Source organism: Pocillopora verrucosa, chromosome 7 (genome assembly GCF_036669915.1).
Source record: "Pocillopora verrucosa isolate sample1 chromosome 7, ASM3666991v2, whole genome shotgun sequence".
Classification (NCBI taxonomy): Eukaryota; Metazoa; Cnidaria; class Anthozoa; order Scleractinia; family Pocilloporidae; genus Pocillopora; species Pocillopora verrucosa.
The window spans coordinates 20,602,030-20,621,543 of record NC_089318.1 but is presented as its reverse complement, the minus strand read 5'-3'; the positions used below and the strand labels follow the sequence as shown (position 1 = coordinate 20,621,543).

Here is a 19,514-nt window from a genome sequence, read left to right as displayed (position 1 = left end):
GATGATGTCATTTTACAAAAGAGAACAAGGTTAGCTTGAATGAAGACATATCAAAAGATTTACTACATGCATACTGTTTTATTTTTCGTTAGAACCTACGTAAACATCAAGATGTTTCCAGACCATCACATTCATCATTCTGAAGTCTGCCGGGAGAGAACTACCCAAATAATTGAATTTGACGCTTCGAAAGTGATTGTGGAAATAGATCAATATGTCGACGATGTCTCTTTTGACGGAGCTTATGTCTTTCTTCAAGGCAGTTATAAATCCGGTAAGCTTTGTACAGCACAGCTTAACGAAATGTGTTGCGGCAAATTTTTCCCTTTGTTTTTCGTTTTCTCACTTACTTGTCACCGTGTACTTTTTTTTCTCCTTTTTGCTCTTCGGTATTTTGTTAATTACGCTCCTTCTTTACGTGCTGTAAGTAAATTTAGTTATATAGTTCGTTTTCTCCAACCACCAACTCGACTTATCCTCAGCATTTGGTAAGCGGCTTCATTTTCATCGTTTTCTGTAATTTCGTTTTGCAGTGGCTTTTAGGTAGTTTTTCCGTGTTATAATTATCATTTTTTCGCTCTTGTAGGAATTTAATTTTTTCTAACGTTATAGTAAAAATATTTGCTAAGGCATCGTGTTGTGTTTTCTTCGAATTGGCCCTTGCCTGTTCAAAATGTGTAATTTTATTCAGTATTCTACTCTTAAAAGCGACATTAACTTTTTGGTCAGTTATCCCAAATCTTTGTTGCATGAGGAAAACATTGATGAAGAATACCACAATCTTCAATGTTGGCACAAATACAAAATCTTAAAGAAAAAAAAGACAAAAGCAAAATAAATCAATTAACTTTTTGACTGGCTTTCTAAATTAATTTTTTTATAAAAAAACAAAACAAAAACAACAAAACCAACAACAACAAAAACAAGCCAAAAATAGGCAACAAAAAATAAAAATGAAGTAAACGAACACTTCAACCAAAAAAGAGCAAAACGAGGCAGGCGAATGAGATACAGCGTTGCTAGCTCTTCAACTTCATGTGGCATTAACGCTTTAATCTCAATTTTTTGTCTACTGCACTAACCTTTTGTTTTGTCTGGTCAGCTCAACAGGTCAGTGGCTGGGATGTAAGCGTGATCAATATCACAGAAGACAGTTTTCAAATCGAGTGGACAGCATTGACCTCTGAGATCGATCAGTCAGTAGAAGTCTATGTTGTAATCGTTGCTTCCACAACGCGACATGACTTTGTAAATGGAAGGATTGTGACGTCATCCACTTCATCCTTGTGGCTGCACGGTTTGATTCCTTACCATGAATATCGCATATCAGTTGTAGCTGTGGATGTTTTAGGTCAGCCTCACAAAAGCAGCGAGATGACAGAATTCACCGACGAGTCAGGTAATTGTTATGAAATATCGTTAAATCGTTCTCGAAGTTGAACTTTTCGCCGAAAGGAAAAATATGTTATTAACTTCGAGTTTGAAATCATGTTGTCTCCACCATAATTCTCATCATCGTGATCTCTCAGTGAATTAATGAATCACTCACCCATGTCACGTGATTTTGCTTCATCTTTTTGGTGTGTTCACAACAAAGCAGCGTTTTTAGGATAAACGACACTTATTGTTTGAAATGAGTTAATGATTTTCCTATGTTCACAGTAAGCCTCCTTGACACTGTTCATACAAATCAACCCTTGGATGAAACGTTCTCCTAAATCAAAGATGGTCCAGAATGTGGTCGTGCTAAAACGAGTAAACGTTTCTTTATAAAACAGCTTTTTTTTTTGTAGTGCCAATGTCTGGCCCTCATATTCATGACAGTTATCCTGATGAAATGGGCTGTGTGAAGGTCGACTGGGATCCCATTTACGAGCACGATCGTGGGGGTCAAATTCTTGGGTATACCCTCTCGTACATCGCTACCTGCTTTGAGCATGATCCTGAGCATGATGGACATGAGGGGAACGTTACAGTAGATGCTTCCACTTTCAATGTCTCGCTTTGTGATCTACGTCCTGGGTTGAAGTATCGCCTTGAACTCGAGGGATTTACCTCAAAGGGGAATGGGCCGCCCACTCATAGAGACACCTATGCAAGTAAGTAACGTTGTCAGTGTTAAGGTCTCTTCATTATGTATAGTTTGGGGGGGAGTGAAAGGTTGGAGGATTTTTAGGGAGGACTACACTGCTTGAGGGAGAACGGAGGGGGGGTCATTCGTCACAAAACAGAGTGTAAAGGGGAGACTATGGAAAATTGACCGCCAATGAGGGTGATCATTAAAATACTACACACTTTCGAGGAGGGAGAAGAGGAAAATTAATTGCAGTAAAAACAAAATCCTCAAACAGCCCCTACCCCACCCCCCTTAGGCGATAAATGATGATTGGTTGCTTATTCTTCTGTGGAACTGGATTTATTATCACTTATCGTTGTTCGTTTATTGGTGACTGTTACTAGAATAGATTTACTTATAGTGGATAACCAATACTCAGCGATACAACTCGTGAGTACCTTCACTTTTTTTTCCATTAAAAAACTCAAAACAAGAATTCTTTCAGGAAGAGAAAATCAATGAAAAGGACCGGAAGTCATATTGAACAAATAAATATAAGCGAAACAACATCAGCAGAATTTTTGTCGCTATCTTGATCGTTTTTGTTAACAAAGTTATAGCTTTCGTAGTTTAGTTCCTGTGACACAGTTTGCGAGTGATGAGGCGAGCGCTGCCGCGTGGGCCTGCGGCTGGATTAAGTCTTCTTTTAGCGCACTGTTCACTGTCTACCCTTCCCCCCCCCATTATAAAACTAGTTGCGTAGCAACTTGCGTCAATTTCTTTCAACGTTTTCCTTTAGGCTGTGGTGGAATGCGCACCCTTACAAAGTTGAACGGCTCAATAGAAAGTCCTAATAAGCCTTGTTCATATGGAGGAGAGCAGGATTGTCATTGGTCTATTCAGCCCAATTCAAGTAGTCCAATTGAAACAATTTGGATGTGGTTTGAAGGTGTTAATCTTGCTTATGATGGTCACGGAGACCGACATTGTGGGTAAGTATCTAGAACGCGAAGTACCTCCGCTCTACTTTTTAGCAGAAATTTCACTTAGATTTCATGATTGCTCAACGAAGTGGGTGATGCATACAACTTTGAATTGGTTTTCTTTTTAGTTTTTAGTCAACCAGCTTTAGATCCCTTCAATCAGTCTTCTTCATTTTTTTTTTTATCTCACCGTAATTCGAATGCAAATTTTTGGCAAAAAAAGTGCGTGGGAATGTTGATACCTCTTCATTCTTTCATTCACTGAAAATATTTTTTTTACACTTGACCATGACTGTTTATCGGACGACAGTTTGCTAACAAGTTACTGTTACTAATTCCCTTTAATTGATCTGGTTTCTTAGACAGGACGATGCAGTGGCGTTTTCAACTAAGGACATTAGCCTTGACGTCTTAGTCTGTCGTCATGGAGGAATGGATAATAAGTTTGCTATGGCAAGCTTAAGCAGTCACCTTGATGTTGCCTTCCACACGAGACTTATGAGAGAGAGTCAAGGGTTTACAGCGTTTTACGAAGCAGTCGACAGCAAATTCACAGGTGATACTTTTAACCGCTTTTAGTATTATTTTCATCATCATCATTTTTTATCGTTAATATCATTATCATCATTAGGAAAGTGAGGAAATCAAGGTTCATTTTCCTTACTTTTGCCATGAGTGTCATGCTCAACCCTTATACTTCCTAAAATCAGAATAAATGTTCTCCATACTGTTTTCTCTACTTTTCCTAACCAGAATTTGTTTTATAATTACTGAGAGCTTCTTTGGATGGATTTTTGCTTTATTCTCATGATCTCATTATTTGATTCAGCCATGATACTGTGACGAGAAAGTGAGCGCTTGTTAAACTTAGGGATAGAGAGTTCATCTCATGAAATGGCTTTGACAGGTGCTCCCCTCGACTCGGCTTAGAGCCCAGGAACGTTTTATTTGTTTGTTTTTATAAATTTTATTTTAGTGGAAGGGGGGGGGGGATTTTTAAGAAACACCTCCACAGGGAAGATCAAACCTACGTCCCAGGTAAGACAGCCAGTCGCCGAATGGTTGATGCTAAACATTACATGGAAAAAGGTCGATATCAACCATTGACCCGTTTAATGTTATAAGAAATAGTTAAACGCCAACCATTTTAATTAATACGTGCAATCCCTGAACAACGTCGCACAGGAATTAGAAAGGCAATATGCTCAGAGAGCAAAATTTCTAACCATGGATGTTAACAAGCTTGTAGGTTTCTTGGGAAACAAGTTCATGTTTAAATCACATGTCCTGCGTTGTTGGGTAAAAGTTATCATGTCCAATAGGCTTAAATTTATTTCAGAGCATAATTTCCTTATTTTTCTATTTTTCGCATTTATCATGTAATTGCAGCAACCCAACTTCGTTCTTGGAATGTCACAGTCCAGCAACATGGGTCATCTGCGAGATTAGACTGGTCCGGCTTTCCATTAAGTGACCCGATTCAAGACCTGTACATGGCGTTCAAACAAGCAGATGAGGAAATCATTGTTTTGATTCCCACGGCAATACACAACTCGGGAGACGATATAGATTTTTTGCTTATGCCTGGGCGTCAATACATCATTCAGATGATTGCCTTTATGGGCAGCATCGGAGACGATATTTACTCAAGTAATAACGTCTCAATTACCACTGAGGAAGGATGTATGTAACAAAAATAAGGCGTGTTTTAAGATCTGCATAATTTCCAAAGTTTTGTCTTGTTTAGTTTGAATTTCCCCCAAAAGGGCTGTTCTTCTGCTTGCACAAAAAGATGGGCATTAAGATGTTTAGCACCGAACTCTAACTAGGATCTTTTTATTTTCATTTGTTTAAAAACTCAAGATGCTATGTAACTTACATGATTATTGAGGAGACGTATCTATAATGGATTACTTCTTTGTTTGGAAGAAGTAAAAGTTTCAAGCTTCAGAAAGCGGATACGCTCTAACAGTAACTATCTACCATGTTAACGTAAAAATTATTTTTTTTCAAATGGTGGATAATGCTATCCAACAAATAAATCACCTCCCAGGGAGTATGTGGTAAACAAACTTAATGCACTAACCAGTGGATAGTGTTTTTCACCCTTTGAACAAACAGAACCCGATGGCTTATCTTACTTGGAATTGTGTGGCTGGGTCTAACCTAACCTTTATTATCTTGCAAGCTCCCTCCCGAGGGCCCGAGAACGTACACGTGGAACTGTTGCAACACAACAGAATCCTGGTCATGTGGGATGCAATATCTAGTGAGGCTGCAAACGGCCAGTTACGCGGTTATACAGTGTACATAAAAGACTATCACAATCATGACCCAGAGTCAGCAACCAAGTATAACGTTAGTTCCTCGGAAACGCAGATTGTCATTGGTCATTTGGATGGAGGAAGGAAGTACACCGTCGCTGTTACGGCGTTTACAGTTGAGGAAGGGCCTCATTCAGAGTGGCAGGAATTCATTGTTGGTACGTTTGGATGAGGGTATTTTCTTTAAACAGGATCCAGGGTTTAGGTTCGTGTGGAGTTTCGGAAGAATATGTCTTAGAAATAGATCTTTATAAAGTCTACTTTTACAACTCGGGTGCAATATATCTAATCTTTGTCACTCCTTTCACCTATGGGACCGAGGCGCCTCGGTCACGCTACCGAAAAACGTGGAAAAACAATCTTTTGAATAAAGTTATTGGAACATAGCCATAACGGCACGCCAAAAGAGATGAGCATAGATATTGACCTTATGCAAGGTGGCTTAAAGTGCCCCCACACCTCCGAGCTGAAACTGGAATGTTTTTCGTACTCGAAATCAATTAGCCCTTCAGGGGGGAAGGAAGAGGCGAAGGTCGACATGATTTTGCTATAGTATCGCTGGTATTTCATCCATTAGTACAGTTACCAGCATAGGAAGCCAAATCAAGCTTTGAGTTCCAATAATATAACTGATGGTTTTATCCTGTATTTCTCAGGTTGTGGAGGTATTTTGGATGGGTATTTTGCATCATTTAAACTCAAGCAGTGGGACTGGGAATCACTAGAATGTTCCTGGAAGTTGAACAACCCTGGTCTTGACAATCCTGTTCTAATTATCTCCGCTTTTCACGTCGAGTTCGAGTCCTGCGGGTAACGTATCAATAAAAAACGTGGAGTAATGTTTTGTTGCCTTATTTAAATCACTGATTATGATATGACCGTTTTTGGTCATGTCACGATTTGAGTTAATGAGATTACCATGAATACTTCTGGTGTCACTTCCTCCTTATTTTTTTTTGTGAGGCGGCTGAGACGGAAAAATAACAGATTTCATCCTACGTCTTGAAGTGCTCCCAAGGAGATACGTGGCTCATAGAATGATGTACCACTTGTCGAGAATAATTCGTTGAAAACTATATTGTCTACATTTGTTTTCATTTGATTTGCGGTTGGCTTTGATGTCAAGAAAAAGAATAGTCAGTACGAAGAGTTGAAGTGTTTCTATTTGTAAAAAAATATAATAATAATAATAATAATAATAATAATAATAATAGTAATAATAATCTTGTATACTATGCATCTTTCTAATTTTGGCAGATCCTGGTCTAAGATTTATTCTAGTAATGGCACCGAGTTACACAATCATGATGGTTGTGATCATAATGATCACAGGGTGTTTGGCGAAATAGTGGAGGTATCTTTCGAAGGATCAGATTTTCTAACTCTCAAGCTTCGTACAGACCGTCAAGGAAGCTTCGTAAGATCGGAATTCGTTATTTTAGAGGAGGGGAAATCTCTCAAATCAGGTAAAGTCCCCTTGCACATGAGTCACATTTTTACCAAAATTCGAATTACAAGCAACCAAAGAATCTAACCTCAATTGCAACAAATATTGCTTTTTAAGAATTATCGTATCAATTAATCAATCAATCGATCAATCAGTAAATCGATCAATCGATCGATTAGTTGGTCAGTCTATCAATCAATCAATCAATCATTCAGTCAGTAAATCAGTCAGTCAATCAGTCAGTCAGTCAGTCAGTCAATCAGTCACTCAATCAATCAATTAGCAACCAGTAAGCTTTCAAGCCATTAATCATTCACAGCGGCAAACAAACCAGCAGATCATCAGTGGATCGATTGATCGATCAAGTAGTACGTCATTACTAACTAATTCGATACATTAAAACATTTTGGCGGTTAGGTATTGTATAGGTATTTTATACATGCTATAATCTTTTCTTCAAATAATAAGGTAACGAATCGAATCGTGGTGGAATCGAATGCCCTGACCTAATCTATAATATTTTACAACAATTCTAGCTCATCAATCTCCTGAATGGGATATAACTTCAAACATCTCAAGCGACGGGGCAGTTCTTGTCGATCTCTCAGGCCACCCTGATAACTTAGTTGACACTTTCTTCATTATATCAATAAACGAGACTCAGAGAGACGATGGTGACGACGACAAAGACCACCATTACTACCATCATCATTATGACGACTACAAGCCGAGGGATTATCTACACATGGTGAACTCATCCGTGACAATTGCAAAAGTGATGGGCCTTCCAGCGTTTACCAATTTCACTGTTTCTGTTTATCTCGTTGAAGTAATCACCCATGAGCTTTACCAAAGTAAAGAGATCGAAATCCAAACAGAGGAGGGTGGTGAGTCATCATAACCTAAGGATCCGAATCGCTCACAGAATTTATAACGTAGATCATAAATTCATGACATCGAGCCCAATCTCCTGCTTCATATTCCCCCCATTGTGAATAAAATCTGATAATATGTGTCAGATATTGTTGTGAGGGAATTATTTGCGGACAACAGTTCAGCTAAAGCGTTGAAAATGTTGCACAACAGCACATAACACATAAGTAGCTGTGCGAACATTTAGATATGAAGCAGTTAAGAGCTAGAGTAACTTTCAGATACCGCAAGCAACTCTTACGCACCCTTTTCGTCTAAATAAATGTGCCATTACGTCTGAACCAGCTGTTAGCTGCTCGATCCGAACTGGAGAAAGAATCAATAAGCACTACGATTTCTTTATTTAACCTTGACTGTAGGGAGGACGTCAGAAGGCAAATGAACCACAGATAATTTCTTTCTTAGGTCCAAAGCATATATAGACAGCAGTTTTCCTGCTAAAGTTAATTTCAAGCACCCTTGATTTGGCGATAAAAGAGTTAGTTGTTGTTTGTTCGTTTTTTACCTAGATGTCTCATTCGTGGTCTTAACGGATATTTCATTAATATTAGTTCCCAGAGAGGGTGCCCGCATCGACAATTACTGGATCATCGGAGATGGCTGTATAAAAATTAGCTGGCATCCAATTTCTGAGGAGCGTAGCAATGGCGTCATTCAAGGCTACAACATTTATTACGAACTTGCTTGCCACCATTACCCAGAACACGATATCTTCCATATCGGAAGTTTAAATATCACCTCGCCAGATACCCTGAGTGCCACAATATGCGACCTTTACCCAGGATTGCAATATCGTGTACGTGTTGCTGGGTTTACGTCAAAAGGAGCCGGAGAATATTCTGATAGAGATGATATTTACGCCGGTAAGCCGTTTTCGTGTAAATCAAACGCGAGATGTAACATGTCTCTGCTCACAAAAACAGATAACAAACACACAAAAGCAAAAAGTAACAAACGAGCGAAAATTTATCAATGAGTCGATACATCCAATGATTAATTGATCGTCCCATTAATCAAGCAGTTTATAGATTAATCAAGCGATGCGTCATTGAACTCAAATCTCCAATGCTCAACCTTCGACTTTTGCCAGAAAATCAGAGATCGAAAGTCTAAAATCCTTACAAGTAAATTAATTAATAAATTAAGTGCGTAATTCATTCGTTAAGGTTGCGGAGACCCAGCGACGCTGACAAACAGTAGCGGCATGATAGCGAGTCCTAATCAGCCATGCTCGTATGGAGGAGTACAACATTGCTATTGGTCAATCGCACCAGACACCGGTGAGCCGATCAAAGTGATCTGGATGTTTTTTAAAGAATTCCGTTTGGAGGAGCACGAGCATCACTCCAATTGCAGGTGAGAATCAAACCACACCAGTTCCGATTGTTATTTTTATATTCTAATGAGGTATTCAACAGTAACTTTACACTTCACAGATCGAATGACTGGGTTGGGATTTCGACGAAAGGAAATATCAGTGATGTATCAGTTTGTAGACACTTGCAAGAATTCATCGCTGTTATCATGGACAGTCATGCAGACATCAGTTTTCATACAAGGGACAAGTACAGGCGTGGTGATGGATTTTATGCTCGGTATATAGCATCCCACGAAGACCTGAATGGTATGTCTGGATATCGAGAAAAATTTTTTACATCCACTTCGCCAAGAGGAAGCATACTATATTATTTTATGGTAACCAATCCTCTGATCTGGTAATCTTATCGCGGTTCACTTTCACTTTTTCCTTGGATATCTTGTGTGTGTATGTCTGTGTGCTTTTTTTAAGGGAAGGGGGGATTGGGGTTGTGGGTTGGTGCTATTTTTTTAGGGGGGGTTGAGGTTGGGGGTTAGTGGGTTCAAGTTATTTAATAGCTCAGGGTAAGTGTGTACCATGACGTACTATTATCTCGGACTTGAACCCAGTTGTTAAGATTTTGAGTTCTGAGTATGCTGCAAAAGAGATAGAGGCACTTAAAATGACCGTTACGTTTAAAATTGCTGACGCGTATTTCTGAAAGATCAGACCTTTGAATGAAGGATCGTGTGGAACCTAGGCCATAATCATGACCATGTGTTCTTGAACCAGATACCTCTCTCACAATTCCTTCCTTCACCAAGATGTGTTAATGGATATAAGTAAACTGAAATTCTGGAGGAAGACTATCTATAAGGACAGGATATATTCCTTTTCAGCCGCTTTTTGCAAGAGAAATAACGAAATAAATTCAAGTAGCGAGACAGTCTCTTTCGCAAGCATTATCTCTTAATACAGAACTCGGATATGTGATTTCAGAGCTTTTGTTGTGTCTTATTCTAGTAACGCAGCTATCGTGGACTGTAACGGTGACCACAAGTGAAATCTCAGCTGATGTGAAGTGGGATGATTTTCCTCTTGGTGTGTCAATCATACAATACTATGTGCGATTCACGGATAAAAAAGACAACGTATCAGTGCTTCTACCAGTGAACGGCCACGACAAGCACTATAGTGTGGAACGGCTGCTGGTTTCAAGCCACACGTACACCTTTGATCTTCTTGCGTTCACGGGGGAAGAAATAGGAAGCTTAATCTATGCAAGTGAAAATGTTACCGTTCAAACGATTGAAGGAGGTGTGTTTTAAAGAGAATTATTATCAACAGAAGAATCAAACAATGATGAGGAGATAATGATGAGGAGAGGTGGCACTGGGTGAATTAACAAACTGAAAAGATGCAGTCATGTCTCACACTACCGAAAAAAAAATAGAATAGAAAAGTCCACAAGCTACAAATATTCTTGATTTGAGGGTAGGATTTGGTTCTCTAATGGGGAGGCAAGGGGGGTGTCGGGTACTTTCCATGTTACATGAATGCAAGGCAAACCAATCACGATCGCAAAAAGCAGTTTGCGATATACGACTGAGCCTTTATCGATTTCACTTTTCTCTTTTGATTTAATTCAGTCCCTAACGAGTCACCCGAAAATTTACACGTGGAGGAACTGCAACAGAACAGCATCCTGGTTCAATGGAATCAACTCCCACCACACCAAGCAAATGGTCAGTTACGTGGGTACACAGTGTACCTTCGGGACCACTACAATCATGATGAGAGAGAATATAAAGGGTTTAACGTTACTTTCCCTGACACCCATATTGTTCTTCATGGCTTGGATGGAGCCCGAAAGGTAGATGTGGCAGTGGCTGCGTTCACTATCGGCTACGGGCCACGATCAGATTGGGAAACAATAAGAGTGGGTAAGTGATTTGAAGGGGATTAGGATGAAAGACATTGTTAATGGTGCTGAATTTAGTGATAGCAGCAGTTTCAACAGAAGTAGGAGTAATTCAGTAATGTTAGTTGCAGTGTCTGTAGCAATAGTGGTAATGGTAGAAGTAGTAGTAGTAGTAGTAGTAATAGTCGTAGTATTAGAAGAAGTAGAAGTAGAGATATATTAGGGAGGTGCATCATGAATTAGTAACAAAGTAAAATATATTTTAGCTGTTATCGGTTAAATGTAGGATCATTTACATTTGCTGAAGTTGGATACAGCGACTCCACAAAACGCCAACATATTTTGCTGAATTAAACGGCAAAAAGATAGATATGCATCCATGCATGCAATCCTGATGTACTTACCCGCTACAGCTATTAATTCACATGCAAAGTGTCACGCCTAGTTACTGACCTAGGTTGTTTTTTCATCAATGCACTGACATTTTTCACTTACTTATTCATATTTAGGTTGCAAGGGAAATTTTACTAGTTATATTGGAGTGTTTAACGTTACACAGTGGAGCTGGGAACAACTCCACTGCGAATGGCGGATCAATAACCCCGGCCTCACAAACCCTGTTCTGTATCTCAGTGCCATCGACGTGCGGATACAATCTTGCGAGTAAGGGATCAATCATCATATATCACCCTAGGAGAGGGAGGATTTTGTTTGCATCATCTTAAAATTTACCTGAGCCCCCCTTGAAGGCTCTGTAGTATTCTAGCAACCCCCTCCCCCCCTTATTCGCAGCCAACATTCTACAGTTCTCCCTTTATACTCTATTGGCGATGACCGGCATTCCCTCCATTCTCACTGAAACCATGTGATTTCCACCTAAATCCTCCAACACCCCTCTTCTCCTCTTTGGAGTGCGGTTCTTTGTTACACTTGGCTTAGGCTCAGGCTAATTTCTCAAACAGGACTCGAGCATGGGAATTGAGTCGAACGACAAACTTCTGGTGATTTTTCAAATGCTTTCAATTCTTTTTGATTAATCAAAAACAGTCTGCCACACATAACTGCTTATATTTTCACATAAGGTATTTTCACATTAAATCCTACTAGAGCCTAAACTCACTATTGTAATTATTTATATTCGTGTTCTCACCTTTTTCCTCTTTTCCTTCCTTTTTCGGACATTCTTTCTGCGTATTTCATGAAGCTCTCATGTAAAAGTTACCTTAAGTTACCGTTCTCTAATTAGGGGTTGGACAAAGATTTACAGCAGTGATGGTTCTGAGATCTTTAATCACAATGGGTGCTCGCATGTTCTTGGAGACGTAGAACAAATACCATTCGGTGGATCCAAATTTCTGACCCTCAAGTTTCACACGGAATACCAAGGGAGCTACGCGAGATCGCAATTCGCCCTTTTAGAGCAAGACAAATATCTTTATTCAGGTGAATTAGCCATTAAAAACGCTATTTACTTGTCACTTATCCAACTTATGGTGTTATTGCTCGTCCATTTGAATGTATACTATTCAATCCCACCAGTCTGGTGAGAAAATTCAATTAAGTGGAACATGAGACGAGAAGTGGAAAGTGCTATTTCTCTGAAATTCTAGATTTTAGATCGTCATCGTACTTCTTCAGTCATTCCAAATGGGCCTGAGACCTACATATACATATGTGATACGAAATGAAGGAATAGTTTAAGAACAGAGAGCATATTACGCATTACTAATAATCATGGTTCTTTTTAAAGCTCTTCCTTCACCTCATTGGGATATACCCTACAACACTACAGCCAGAGGAGTCCTTATGGATCTTAATGATTCCCCTGACAGCATAGACACTAATTTCTTTATCATAACTCTGAATATGACAAAGGAAGAAAATGAAGAGGACCATCATGATTATAAAAATGAACATGAAAAAGGTTACTTTATGTTCATGGTCAATGCTACGGAGGAGTCTGCTGACTTACGTGGGTTGCCAGTTCTGAGCAATTTCTCCGCCACCGTGTACCTCGTAGACAAGACTAATGAGATTTATAAAAGTCCTCTGTTTCCTGTCCAAACTAATGAGGGAGGTAAGTACTCTTTTTTCGCAGTATGGCTTTTTTAAGTCCCAAAGTAACATGAATACTACTAAATTCAGGCATCGAGAGGTACATCTTTTTATTTAATTGGGTAATACCAAGTGACCAAGATACCCGCCTAGCAACTCACTTATTCCACTTGTAGGCAAGACAGCTATGGTCTGAAAAGTGGTACCAGAAAACATAAATGGACATTAAAAAAACCATATCAAGGATCTGCGGTATTTTTCTAAGAACCATACTACTTCTAACCAAGGAAATTATGCAATCATAAAATGCTAATAATGCATGACTGGTCTTCTTTGCTTAATTATTACAATTTACATCTTTGTAACGATTGATAGTTCCCAGAGAAGGACCTCACATTGAGTATTACGAGGTAATGGCTGACGGGTGCGTGCTGATCAAGTGGAATGAAATATCCGAAGAGAATAGAAATGGCAAAATTATTGGCTTCAGAATTTTTTATGAAACCAGTTGTTTCTCTGAGGACGACCCAAGAAGACATTATGGAAGCCTGGACGTCAACGATCCAAATCAACGCTATGCAAAAGTCTGCAATCTTCATCCGGGTTTGCAATATCGTATACATGTTGCTGGGTTCACTTCGAAAGGAGTCGGGAAATTTAATGACAGAGAAGTATTTACAAGTAAGTAATGACAGACAATTATAGCTCTGGTTAAGGGTGATTTAATTTTCTATTTAGGTCAATCTATCAATCGTTGTTGTTTATTTTGTGACTTGATTCTGAAATTTATTTTTCTCTCGACGAAAGTTATACTTGGTCTACATAATATTCAAAGTGATCGTTCAAAGTTGCTGGACGTCAGTGGAAGAAAAAAAAGACGGATTTACATGAAAATACGAATACCTCTCCGCCCCCATCGAACCCTAATCCCCAAAACGCCACCAATACGTGATTTATTGACCTGAATGTCACTGTTTAGCGAAGGTTATTTTTTTCTTTCATAAGGTTGCGGGAAATCACGCATTCTGACTAAAATCAACGGGACAATTGACAGCCCTAATAAACCTTGTCAATACGGCGGGAAACAAAATTGCCTTTGGTCTATTACACCAAATGTCAGTGAGCCAGTCAAGAACATATGGATGACGTTTTACGATTTCCGTCTGGAGGAATATGAACATGACAAAGGATGCTGGTGAGAATCTGTCTATATTGGAGCGGTTCGTCCATAAATTAGGCTACGCTTGCCTCGTGTCAATATTGCAGACGATCAAGACTAGAAATATTACAGATGGTTGCAATTTGATATTCCGCTTATTTTTGTCCTTTCTTCTTAATGTTTTTCTTTATTATCCTTGTACACTTAGCTCCTTTCCCTCATTGGTGTTGACCTACTGGTTAGTGCTCTGAACTCCGGGTGGAGAGGTCTGGGTTCTAGACCTGCTTGGGTCAATGTGTTGTGTTCTTAGGAAAAACACTAGACTCTCGCAGTTCCTTTCTCTACCCAGAGGTTTAAATGGATACCGGCTAATTTTCAGGGAAGCCCGATGAAATGCTAAGGGATATAACCTTGCAATAGACTGACATCCCACACGGTTGGGGGGTGGGAGGTTTGCTTCGTGCCTAGGAAATCGGGATAAGCTCTGGGTGCTTGGGCCTAGTGGCTCGACTAGAGACTTAACGCTTTTTTTTATTTTTCCTTCATTGCCTCGGTACAAATACAATCTACTATTTTCCCTCAACGATCATTTTAGTGTTCTTCCATTCTTCCTCAGTCTTTTTTTCTACAAACAACCAATTGTTGATTATTTTGGCTGACCATCCATTTATGACGTTATCAGTTAATCATTTAAAACTTTTCCTTCTTCCTAGGTTGAATGATTGGGTTGGTATTTCAACGGGAGACAGCGGCACACCTTCCTTAGTATGCAGACACTTTGATCACTTCCATGTTATCGTGTCCAGTGACCAGGCAGATGTTAATTTCGTCGCTCAAGGACGAGAGGATTATAGGCATGGTCATGGTTTTAACGCATTGTACTACGGACTCTCTGACGAGATCGAAGGTGTGTGACCTACGATTGATCAGGGGAGGTTTTTTTCAGCCTTTTCAAGATATTAATTCAAATCAGAAGAACTCATGCCTAATATGGTTTGAAGTTACTTTGAAAAATATCAATTTAGTCTGCCCACGGGATAAAATTGCAATTCTATTCTCATTCATAAATTTGCCGCAGAATTCTGACGGCCGTGGAGTACACAACCCTGCTCGTTAGAAGGAATTTTCTACTCTACTGTCTCCCTTTTTGCGACATTATTTGCAGCTGGCGCTTTCGCACCAAGCTGCTCAATGCCTCGGCCACAATCTTTTCCCATACATTAATCACGTTAGACAACAATCCTCAGAGGTAATTAATGAAGATAGTTTACTATTAACGGGTTGCCTGTCCACCATAGGTTACCTGCTCCTCCTCATTCCCAGGAGTATAGAATTTTGTCAGATACCCTCAGTGTTTTGTTGAAAGTGTCTCCGAAGAATAAAATCTATCCCGCACCAGAAATTTACACACGGACATCAGCCGTGCGCTCGGTTATGATCATATTTAGTATCATTATTTCCATATATCTATCATTATATCATTTGTCATCTTTTTTTTCTAATTATCTTTTCCTGCCGAAATAAAAAGGATAAAAAGAAAAAAAATTAACCAGTTAGAAGCATACAAATAGATTCAACAAACAAACAGACCTATGCAAAGCAGAACAAAAAGGTATGGATTAGTCTTACTGCAAATGTTTTCTTTCGCCTCAGAGACCTATCTGGACTCATGGAGCTTCTCGTCGAGTCTAGATTCATCGTCAGCTGATCTATCTTGGGGCGACTTTCCCCCAGATGAGCACGTTCATCGCCTCTATGTAAGATTCACTCAAGATAATGTTTCCATAATGGTACCTGTTAGTGAACACGAAAAATCCTACCGCCTGGAGAACATGCTCTTGCCCAACCGCGACTATGTCCTTAATGTCGTCGCTTTCACGGAAGATAAAATGTATTTTAGTCAAAGTGACTCAGTGACAACACCAGAGGGAGGTAAGGAAATAGAACTGTGATTGAATTTTCTTTAAACCAAATGTTTTGAAATATATTTACCACTGAAAGGATCGCATAGGGATTATTCCTTTAGGACTATTTCTTTTCTTTAAAATTGCTTGGAAAGCGATCTCTCCAACACAGGGTTGAGAAAAAGTCCGCTTCGGAAATTTTTTTTTTGTTTTTAAGTGTAAGGGCAGATTTTCTTTGAATAATTTCAGTTGCTCCATCTGTTAATGTTCACTCGTGCAAAGATTGAATAGAGATCTGCCCTATCATCTTCCAGTCTATTTGTTCCGATACATACTGTTAATTTGGTAAAACGTAGCTGTATATGGTAGAATTTACATCTTCGCAGTCTTTATTATCCTACTCATTATTGTTAATTTTGTGATGTATTTACACTCATGCACATGTTCTACGAGCCTTGTGGTTCTTGGTGTAGCACCCTTAAATAAAGCACTGTTGTTGTTGTCGTTATATGGTCAGCATTGTTTCACGCATGTGCAAAGTGAAAGTGATGTTAGATGAATTCATCTCTGAGAATTCAGTGCAGAACTTTGATAAAAATGATCTTTTTCACCTACCTTTCAGCTCCATCGAGAGCACCGGAAAATGTGCACGTTAAACTCCTGGATCATAACGGTGTCGAAGTAACATGGGATCCTCTTGAAGCAAAGTATGCAAATGGCAAGCTTCTTGGATACAAGGTCCATATCAGGGAATGGAAAAACCATTATGAATGGGGCCATGACGACGGGGACATGGGAGATGTTATCAGGGTCAATTCCACGGATACCCACCTTGCTCTCGAAGGCTTTGATGGAGGAAGAAAATATCAGATCGCGGTTGCAGCATTCACGGTTGATGATGGACCGATATCAGACTGGGAAACAGTACTTATTGGTAAACAAGAAATTAATTATTCATTGCATTGCATTAGCGAACAAGAATCAATCTATATATTTATGCATATTAATTGATCTGCGTATTTTAATATAATTATATATATACGTATTTTATACTGAAAGCATACATCCTTCAGATGCGTTATGTCTACCAAAAAAATTCATCCAAGACTTATTCATTTTTCCAATCTTTCAAGAAATAATTCCCCCACTACACTTCATCAGGTAACACGAATCCTTGTGCAATTCAACCATTCACTAAATCATTCTACTTCTTAATTAAAATTCTACTTCTACTTCAAAATTAAAACGAAATTCTTAGGCTCGATCGGCTATCAACAGCCGCCGATTATTAAGAGTGCTAAACAGTTTAAACATTCAAGCTTGCATGATTAAACAACGCTTGTTGGGTTCATGTTATTGAGAAGTAAGGTGAATTATCACCTTTTATCTTTAATAGATTCTTACCCCGACTTTGCGCCTTCCATTTCTGTCCGTAACTTTACTTTTGCCTAGCAAATCGAACCCCATCGCAATTGTCAAATTTTGTCCATAACTTGTGGGATGATAAAAAGAATTCGACTTCCCTTGATCCTATCAACGTAATTAATAATGTATTGCTTTTGTTAGGTTGTGGCGGAACTTTCCATGGTTACTTTGGAGCATTTAATCTTACGCAATGGAGCTGGGATGGAAGACTAGACTGTTCGTGGAAGATTAACAACCCTGGCCTTATCAACCCCGTGATGATCATATCTGCACAATATGTGGAACTTAAATCTTGCGAGTAAGTGACAGGTCGCTTTTTATCACTTAGGGGGTAGGGAGGCACAGGGAGGCACAGGGGGGCACAGGGGGGGGGGGGTGGGCGCACGGGGTGCAAGGGAAAGGAAGGAGGATTTTAATTGTCACAATGAAATTTACTGATCCCCATAAGGCTAGTACATTCTTACATTTACCCCCTTATTGGAAGTTAATTGGCAGCCAAGTTTCTATAGTCCTCACTTTATATTCTGTTGGAGAGGATTGATCCCTCCATCCGTTCCCCTAAAAACCATGTTCTCTCCTCCTCCCAAAATCCTCTACCCTGGGCGATAAATAATGATTTGGCGTAAATCTCATTTATGTCTACTTCAATTATGTTCGTAGTGCTAATTGTGTAGACTTGTACTGTTGATGGTATTAAATATCATTTATGAGATCATTCAGATAAATTTATGAGGATTCCTCTCGGAAACAGAGAGCCAAATAAACTTTGCCTCTCACCTTACATTTTTACCTGCAAACTCTTTCATCTTCTGTGTAACTTTACTATAAACAGATCTTCGTCCAAGATTTTTGGAAGTGATGGGAACGAGCTATGGAGTTATGATGGTTGTCATTACGAAACGGTAAAAGGTGATATAGTGGAGGTTCCTTTTGACGGGTCTGAATTTTTGACCCTCAAGCTTCATACAGAACACGAAGGAAGCCAAGTGATATCAGAATTCGTTCTTTTGGAACAAGAAAAAGCTCTGTATTCAGGTATAGTTGAGCATCGTCAGCTATTCTCATGCAAATAAACACACTTGTCATATATGTTGTAGTGAATAATGGTAACAGGACCGAGTGAAGTCCAATTCAGCCTGTAATCATACAAGTGATTAACAAAGTCGAACGACCCCAAAGGGTATGATTATTATTACAGACAGAATTGGACGACACGAAGTCCTTTTACCAATTAATCATAACCGTTACAATTTCCGTTAAAAAAAGAATACATTTAGGACAAAACATCTCCGGTAGAGACAGTGTCTAAATTGAAACAGTTTCTTCCGCTGTCCGTTTTCAGGTGTCTAATTACAGCCAACTATCCGATTACACTGTTCCATTACAACTCTACAAAATTATTAGTGAAAAATAAAGCAGCTAATTCGCCCATCACATTTGAGGAAATTGTAATAGCTATGATTATATTGCTATATGACTTCCGTGGTAGCTAGCCCTGCACCTTTTATAGAAAATTACCTCTTCAGAGGATCAGTGACTGATTCCCCTGACAACGAAACGTAATTGAGTGGATTTCATCATCCTCGCTGGGTGAAGGGAGGGTTTAATATCGTATCTTTTTTAAACAATGTGCTTACAAAAGGATACTGGAATTATGTTTATAGTTTTCGCGAAAGAAAAGTTGTTTTTTGATAAAATCCACGAACACGTGAACTTTGCTACATTTTGCTCTTGTTGCTTTAGTGCAATGTATTAAATTGGTCGATCATTGCTAAAAATTCCTCATTTACCTTATTTAACTTTCTTTGTTACACCGTATGAAAAGGTTAAAATGGAATCATTTCCTATTTATTTAAAACACATGAAAAAAGGGTCTCTTTATCTTTAACTGATCTGGATATTCTCTGTTTCTAGCCTAAAGTATTTTATAATAAAGTTCGGATATAACGCGCGCTGTCATTGGTTGAAAGAGTGTGCTCTATGAGAGTATAGAGCATAGAGCTGAGCTAC

At 39.1% G+C, this 19,514-nt stretch overlaps 1 protein-coding gene across 1 annotated transcript in view; it reads left to right on the top strand.

Moving 5' to 3' along the window:
* The first annotated feature begins 97 nt into the window (after nucleotides 1–97).
* The window catches only part of LOC131781782 (uncharacterized), a 49,296-nt gene continuing 29,879 nt past the window's right edge, over nucleotides 98–19,514 (top strand). The window contains exons 1-25 of the mRNA XM_059098494.2: nucleotides 98–274; nucleotides 1,103–1,399; nucleotides 1,794–2,099; nucleotides 2,856–3,048; nucleotides 3,402–3,595; nucleotides 4,429–4,722; nucleotides 5,228–5,521; nucleotides 6,020–6,173; nucleotides 6,621–6,829; nucleotides 7,347–7,697; nucleotides 8,295–8,606; nucleotides 8,910–9,099; nucleotides 9,180–9,367; nucleotides 10,064–10,357; nucleotides 10,690–10,983; nucleotides 11,471–11,624; nucleotides 12,208–12,404; nucleotides 12,712–13,038; nucleotides 13,392–13,697; nucleotides 14,022–14,211; nucleotides 14,889–15,082; nucleotides 15,829–16,107; nucleotides 16,702–17,013; nucleotides 17,646–17,802; nucleotides 18,337–18,539. Coding sequence (XP_058954477.2) covers nucleotides 112–274; nucleotides 1,103–1,399; nucleotides 1,794–2,099; nucleotides 2,856–3,048; nucleotides 3,402–3,595; nucleotides 4,429–4,722; nucleotides 5,228–5,521; nucleotides 6,020–6,173; nucleotides 6,621–6,829; nucleotides 7,347–7,697; nucleotides 8,295–8,606; nucleotides 8,910–9,099; nucleotides 9,180–9,367; nucleotides 10,064–10,357; nucleotides 10,690–10,983; nucleotides 11,471–11,624; nucleotides 12,208–12,404; nucleotides 12,712–13,038; nucleotides 13,392–13,697; nucleotides 14,022–14,211; nucleotides 14,889–15,082; nucleotides 15,829–16,107; nucleotides 16,702–17,013; nucleotides 17,646–17,802; nucleotides 18,337–18,539 — 6,052 coding nt within the window. The 5' untranslated portion in view covers nucleotides 98–111. The remainder of the gene's footprint in view (nucleotides 275–1,102; nucleotides 1,400–1,793; nucleotides 2,100–2,855; nucleotides 3,049–3,401; nucleotides 3,596–4,428; nucleotides 4,723–5,227; nucleotides 5,522–6,019; nucleotides 6,174–6,620; nucleotides 6,830–7,346; nucleotides 7,698–8,294; nucleotides 8,607–8,909; nucleotides 9,100–9,179; nucleotides 9,368–10,063; nucleotides 10,358–10,689; nucleotides 10,984–11,470; nucleotides 11,625–12,207; nucleotides 12,405–12,711; nucleotides 13,039–13,391; nucleotides 13,698–14,021; nucleotides 14,212–14,888; nucleotides 15,083–15,828; nucleotides 16,108–16,701; nucleotides 17,014–17,645; nucleotides 17,803–18,336; nucleotides 18,540–19,514) is intronic.